This window comes from Antrostomus carolinensis, unplaced genomic scaffold, assembly GCF_000700745.2.
Source record: "Antrostomus carolinensis isolate BGI_N321 unplaced genomic scaffold, ASM70074v2 scaffold6188, whole genome shotgun sequence".
Classification (NCBI taxonomy): domain Eukaryota; kingdom Metazoa; phylum Chordata; class Aves; order Caprimulgiformes; family Caprimulgidae; genus Antrostomus; species Antrostomus carolinensis.
In genome coordinates, this window is record NW_010330787.1 from 8,767 (window position 1) to 16,026 (window position 7,260).

The following is a 7,260-nucleotide window of genomic DNA, read 5'->3' on the forward strand; positions in this document are numbered from 1 at the left end:
TTGCTTTCTATGGTTTAATTTCACTAAGTCCCCTGCTGTACTGAGCAGCTCTGTCTCCAGTGATCCCAGCTGCTCTACTGGGTCTTGCTGGATATCACTTCTCATTGCTCTCTTCCCTTCTTAGGACACTGTTTAAGGAGAGCAGGCGTGTACACGGACACCTCACATCAGTCCTGTGAGTATCGTGCAGCGTTCCTTTGGAGTGATAACTGGTGAACTCCGTTCCCTGGGGCCTGGGTGGATCATGCAGGAGCACCTGAGCTTGCTAGGCTCCCATCAGATAGTTTGGCGCTGCTTCGTTTTGGGAGGTCTAGGGAGAATCGTTGTCTGCGTGTGACATCTCCCAGCCACAGCCTTCCTGAGGTGCTTTGGCCTTACAGTAAACTCAAAGAGAAGAACTTTTCCAGGTTGCCTCCTGACCTTGTTCAGCAGACTGGAGTCAGACCTCTGTGCTAGTCCCTGGGAGGTAGATCAGGGTAAAAATGGAGTGTGGTGCCAGCGCTGTGATTATTGCTACCTGTTCAGTCGGTCCTTACTGGATTCAGGATTCCCTCTTTCTTGTTGCCTGGTTGAAGGAAGGGTACCATGAGCTCAAGCTAGTGAAGATGGGTGAAACAGGCTTGTGGGTGGCAAACCAAGAGAGTCATCAGAATCCAGCTGGGCAGGTGCTTTAACACCAAAGGGTCTCATGGATCTTGCTGGCAGTCTAGAACAGATGATGGTAGAGACTTAGGCTGATGTCTGTTTGACAGACGGTCCTGTTCTTGGCACTGGATGAGTGAGGGGAAGTGTGAGAAGGAGTCTGAAATAGAGCGTAGAGTCATCCTTCCCTCAGCCATACTGTTCTGGCAGTTCAGGGATGTCTTGTACCAGAGACTGCATCTGACCAGACCAAATGATCTATTTTCTGTGAATTTGGCAGATGCTTTTGCATCCTTGACTTCTTCTGGGAAGCTAAAAGAAATGTGTAGCTTTTTTCCAAAGCAGTCTCTGTATCAGTTTCTCTCTGGGTGTTGCTGTAGCCAGGGCAGCAGTGGGTTCCTGTGGTAGCTCCTAGCCCTGCAGCTGGTGCAGGATCTGTCTGTTGAGGGCTTTCACTGCTCTGCTGCCATTTCAAGACTCTGCTCCCTAATTCATTCCCCTGTGTGGGAGTCAGGGCTTCCTAGAGCAGCAGCCAAAGGTCATATGGTTTTGAATCCTGGCTACCTGAGATGCTGCCTCTGTTCCCTTGGTTCTTTGCAAAAGACTCAGTGGATCATCATTAACAGGGCCCGCGTGTGCTCCCTAATTGGATGCTTCCCTGCAGGCATTCAGTGAGCCATGTTTCTTTTGTCTCCCTCAAAACAGGGTGAAGAAGAAAGTGATTGCTCCTACTAAGGTGAAAGTGAAGGTGAGTTCTTTGTTTTCTGGTTCTCCTGGTTGACATACACCAAGATTCGAGTGTCTGCCATCTTCAATCCTATATTTGAGACTTATATCTATGCATTAGGTACAAGGCATTGGTACTGTGGGATAGTTCTAGTCAACTAGAACAGCAGCTAAAGTCGATGGCAGCAGCAGTTGGGAGGGAGGTGGGGGGGCCAGCAGGCACAGAACGTGCCCATTCTGCCTTTTATCCCCAGACTGGGAACCTTCCCTTCCCTTTTCAGCAGTGAACCTGCCTCTGTTCTGACTCTGCCTTCCCTTGTGATTTTGTTCCAGGAGTCTTCCTGCAAGCCAGATAAAAAGATGTCGGTTTCTGTTCCTTCGATGCACTCAAGCAGCACCTTAGCTCTGGCTTCAGAGCCCCAGGGAGGAGCTCTGGGCATCAGTGCCCAAACCAGAGAACTTCTGTCCCTTGGGACAGCCCAAGCAACCAGCAGCACTGGCACTCCTGCTGCCTTCATGGATGACTCCTTGGATGAGGATTTAATTCACAATCCCACTTCCTCCCTCGAAGCAGTCTCTAAGGAACTGGCTGTGCTGAACAGCAGAGCGGGAGGGAGCCCTGACTTTACTCTTCCTGCAGCTTCAAAAGCTCCACCAGAGAAGATCCCAACTCTTGCATCCTCAGAGGAGAAGAGAACATTTCCAAAGTCCAACCCTTCCCCTACATCATCCTCTGGTTCCCTCCAGTCTCCTCTAAATTTCCTGGCTGAACAGGCCCTGGCATTGGGCCAGTCTTCTCAAGACAAAAAGACAGAGAACTCTAATTACAAAGAGCTGTCCTGCCAAGCCTCCCCTAGCAAAATCCTTCCTGATGCGCACCAGGCCAAACAGAAACACCACAGCCTGGTCCGACCAAGCCATGGGCCTCAGACCTCCACCCCAGTGCCAGGTTCTCAGGTGAAGGTCTTTCACTCAGGCAACCAGCTACACAAGACTTTCACCTCCTCAGCTCCGTTTGTCAAACTACAGAATCCCAAGTCCTCCTCCCCACTGCCCCAACGCTCCCTTCTCCAGCAGGTCAAGTCATCAACCAAAGCTCAGAGCTTCCATTCTTCTGCATCATCAGGCAGCACCCAGAACTCTGGCAGTTCCCACAAGAGCCCAGGCTCATCCTCATCTCTCAGCTACACAGGAAAGCACTCAAGTGGCTCTAGCTCTTCAGGACAATCTTACAAATCACCTTTTGTTTCTGGTTCCCTCTCCAAGCACGGGGCTTCTTCCAGCAACTCCTCATCTGGAGCTTCTGCAAACCAGGGCTGCTCCTCAGGGAGCTTGCTGCCCAGTGTGCAGACCCCTTCCTCGGGCCAGGCATCCAGCCGCCCATCCTCAAGCTCCTCAGTGAAGAAGACACCTGTTTCACAGAAGCTGACTCTGGTGGCACCTCCTGGAGGTTCAAACGGAGATTCTAGTGGGGGCACTCAAGGAGTGGCCAAGTTGCTGACCTCCTCCCTAAAGCCAGCTGTTGTTAGCAGCACCGCATCTTCTACCTCTGTGCCGGTAAGCAGGGCTGTGCTGGCCTAGCCTAAAGCCAGGAGAACACGTGGTGCTGTGTCAGGTCATCTCCTGGCTTGTTCAGACCAGCAGTAAAGCGATGACTTCAAAAGAATTTCTTGAAATTCTTGAATGACTGTCTGGATCTCAGCTGCTTAGGCTGGGAAGTCCTGGCCTTTGCTTGGAGAAGAGGAGACTGAGGGGTGACCTCATTAATGTTTATAAATATGTAAAGGGTGAATGTCAGGAGGATGGAGCCAGGCTCTTCTCAGTGATGCCCAATGGTAGGACAAGGGGCAGTGGGTGTGAGCTGGAACACAGGAGGTTCTACTTCAACTTGAGAAGAAACTTCTTTCCAGTGAGGGTGCCAGAGCCCTGGGACAGGCTGCCCAGGGAGGGTGTGGAGTCTCCTTCTCTGGAGACATTCAAGACCCGCCTGGACGCCTTCCTGTGTGATCTCATTGAGGTTCCTGCTCTGGCAGGGGGGTTGGACTGGATGATCTTTCGAGGTCCCTTCCAATCCCTGACATCCTGTGATTCTGTGATGGTTTTGCACTCCAGAATTCCAGCTCTCATTTTCAGCTTAAAGCAAAATTCATTGGGATATAACATCTCCTGAAGAATTCCTGGGTTACCTACACAGACTTGTATTATTCTGCCGTTGTATTTGATGGTGTAAGGGCCTTAATTTTCATCTATAGCAGAAAAATTAATTGTTCCTAACGCTGTTGTATTCATTTGTTGTTGGCTCCTCACACTTGCCTTCTTTTGTGGCTTGTGGAAAGAGCTGGGTAATTAAATGAGTCTATTGAAATGGGCTTGAAAGACCATTTCAGCCTGTGTACCTTGTCTGATATTGAGACAAGAGCGCTGAAAAGCGTTCCCCAGTGGTGTCTCTCTCCAGGGGAGAGATCCCAAATGACATTCTTGGGTGCAGGGGTACCCCAAACCTTGGTGCCTTGAGTTGTCAGTAGTGATGTGCTGCTAGAAGTGAGTAGGAAGCATCTTCCCTGGAGCTCACAGGCCATGTGTAAGCTTTTCATAGAACCCCAGGTTTGGGTTGGAAGGGACCTTAAAGCTCATCCAGTTCCAACCCCCCTGCCAGCAGCAGGGACACCTTCCACTAGACCAGGTTGCTCAAAGCCTCATCCAACCTGGCCTTGAACACTTCCAGGGAGGGGGCAGTAATAACTGTGCCTCTGCCTAATGGAGACACAGTTCCAGAGTAAGGGAACAACAGAGTGAAGTCCAGTAGGGACCCATTTAGAAGATCATAGGATTCAGCAGCAGGATTGCCCATGTCCTGGGCATCTCCGATGGCCTCAGGTGTTGGTGGCTCTTGGGCCCTGACTGAGAGGATGCTTCTTGCAAGGAGGAATGCTTGAACACTCCATGTTTTGCAGTTCTTTAAGTATGAAGATGCTGTGCTTTGGTTTTCCTCCTCCTGACTGACCTTTTCTGTTGCTTTTCAGAAAGGAACTAGTGGAGCTGTGCTGCTAACGAGTTCTCCCTCCTTAAGTGTACTGGCTCAGTCCTACAAATCCAGCAATCCAAAGCTGCCAGCTGCCCTGAGCTCTACCCCGTTAGGTATTATCTCTCCTATTCATTCCTTCCCTCTTCATGTCATCTCCTTCAGTTCAGACTCCTCCTCCAAAGCAGGAGTATCAAAGGATGCAATAGTTACGGGACCTGCTCCAGGAACTTTCCACCACGGCCTTGGCCACAGTGAGTACCCTCCTGGTCACACACGCACGTGTCTTACTTGTGCCTGTGCTGTCAAATAACAAGAATGCCAGTGCTCTGCTGTGTTAACCCATTGCAGCCCAACCCACCTCTCTTGCTGTTGCTTCATGCTGTAGTTCATGGATTTGTATCTCCAACAGTTACATTTGGAGACCCTTGGGCATGTCCCTATAGCTAGCCCAGAAGTCCCAGCAGCTGGAAGCTGAGCTATAGGTTAACTGCTGCAGCTCCTCTGCTTGTTTCTGTCTTGGATATGGATTTGTTCTTTTTTTTTTTTTTTCTCTTTTTTTTTTTTCCCCCTTCTCCTTTTCTTTGTTTTTCTCTCTAGGTCTTCTAGCTGGCTTGCACTCGAGCCCCCACCATGCAGCGCCACTCCCACATTCTGCCCTGTCCACTCATTTACCGCAGAGTTTGCCAGGTAACTCGTTAGACCGTCGTGTTTACCTTCTGCGTCGTGAGTCACCCTCGGTCTCAGCAGATCCTTCCTCTAGGGCTGAAAGCAAAGTGCTTGTCCACGTTGTCCAACCGGTGTGGTCATCACTAAAGCCTCTCCAAGGTCCAAAGCGAGGCGTAGCCCCACCTCTGTGTCCTTTCCTGTTTAGTTAACCAGGGCACACTCGTGTGTGTTTCTGGAGCGATGAGCCCTCAGTGCTCACAGCGAGTGTTGGTTCCTGGAGGTGCTCAGCTTTGCAGCTTGTGTTGTGGTGAAGAATCATCCTGCCAGGATGAAAGCCGTGTGTGTTTATACACAGTCTGCCAAGACTGCCCAGGAATGAATATTCCTCTGTGGAGTTTTGTTACCAGTGACCTACATAACATGTGTCAGACCAGAATGTCCTGTGGCTGTGCACTGAGGTCATTGAGCTGTATCTCCTTCGCGACGAGTTTGTAGTATCAACGGAGACTTGGTGTTGACAACGTGATGATGGTGCAGTGAAGCTTGTTCTTGCCCCAGTTTGATGCCGGCAGAAGCAATGCATAAAACCAAGGGATTTCTGAAGATCACCTTCTCTGCTCGTCACTGCAGTCCTGCCTGGTGGGCTGTGGGTGTGTGTGAACAAGGTAGCACCGTGGAGGGAGGAGTAAGGGGGATCCAGGCAGCATTGAGAAGATGGAAATGCAGGGCCAGCAGATCAGGCTTATCTGCTTCAGGGAGTTGCTTATCTTGGTAATTATTATTTCTGCTTCCTTGATCGAGTGTTCTTTAGCATTTCAGTGCAGCTCAGTGCCACTGTCTTAGCACCTGCTTCTGTTATGATTGTCTTACTGGGCAGTCCTGATTTAGGAGCATTATCTTGTGGCACTTGAAGCTGTTAGATGTGTGGATAACCTGCTGGGGTTAATGTGGCCTCCTGTAGCAGTCATGGGGTAAAATATCCTTGAGTGCTAAGCCCAGTGCTTGTTTGCTGAAGAAAGAAGAGAGTGCTGTGCACTGGTGAAAATTCAAAGAACTTGTTGTCTCTGCTTCTTTTGCTGAAGGTTGTCTGAGGCAGGTGGTGACGAGGTGGAGCAGGAGGAGGAGGAGGCACTAGGAGCAGTCATTGGTGTGACAGACCCTTTCTTCCTTTTGTAAATTCACAGTTACTGGAGAGGGAAAGGATTGATTTTGGTTTGAACATGGGATGTGAGATGTATTTGTCACTGAGGAGATCTCTGCCCCGTTATTTGAGGGAATTAACAGTGGTTACTTCACTGTTGCTTGTAGGGCTTATAACAAAAGAATTTTTTGATGGACAGCTGCTCTTAAGCAGGACACTGTGCCAGGAGCTGCGAGTAGACAAAAGGCAACTGGGAATAAATGAAGGCAAACTGGGACAGCTTCAGCAGTGACCCGCTTTCTCACTTGATGTTTTCACATAAAAATTGGAGCTTGAGCCCTGTGCTGTCATCTGTGGCAGTATTACCTATCGTGGTGTCTTGTAGAAGAACACAGTAGATGTTTAAGCGACCACCATCCTTTTAAAAGGTATTGATTTGCTTTGTGGATTAAGCTGTGGCTGTATAAGCAGATGGCCACAGCTGCATCTGAAAGCTGCCAGGACTCTGGCGTGTTGGGGGGTTGCTAGAAATGCAAAGAAATATTGATGTATGAAACAAAAAATGCTTGTTACCAGCATTCATCAAAAAGCATTTGAGCAAGGAGTGTCCAGTGCTTGCCTGTGTGTGGTCAGTGCTGTGTTTGCTGGTGGAGGTGCCCGTGTGCTGGTGCTGTGACTGTGGTGCTGGCTGCTCGCTTCAAAATGGGCCGTGCTGGGACTGTGCTCTTGCATGGAATGAACTGGCCTTGTCTGGAGAAGAAGCTGGTGCTGTGCTGCTCTGTGTTACTGCTGCTTAACTGCACATCTCAGCTACACCCATCCCATCATAGTCTGGTGGGAGTTCTCATTGCTCTTGGAAAACTTCTGCTTCTTTAAACTTCCTGCCCTTTTCTCTCTTCAGTGCATTTTCTCTTTCCCCCCCACGTTTGTTCCTTTCTGTTACTTCAGTTGTCAGGCTCCTAGGAAACTTCAGGAAAAACTTCTTTCCTGTGAGGGTGCCGGAGCCCTGGGACAGGCTGCCCAGGGAGGGTGTGGAGTCTCCTTCTCTGGAGATGTTCAA

At 49.8% G+C, this 7,260-nt stretch overlaps 1 protein-coding gene across 1 annotated transcript in view; it reads left to right on the plus strand.

The window, feature by feature from the left end:
• LOC104528861 (ubinuclein-1-like) overlaps positions 1–7,260 on the plus strand; it is a gene marked incomplete at its 5' end in the record, with an annotated part of 14,318 nt that overhangs the window by 6,485 nt on the left and 573 nt on the right. Inside the window, 5 exons of the mRNA XM_010173006.1 lie at positions 125–175; positions 1,348–1,390; positions 1,702–2,925; positions 4,392–4,644; positions 4,991–5,080. Coding sequence (XP_010171308.1) covers positions 125–175; positions 1,348–1,390; positions 1,702–2,925; positions 4,392–4,644; positions 4,991–5,080 — 1,661 coding nt within the window. The remainder of the gene's footprint in view (positions 1–124; positions 176–1,347; positions 1,391–1,701; positions 2,926–4,391; positions 4,645–4,990; positions 5,081–7,260) is intronic.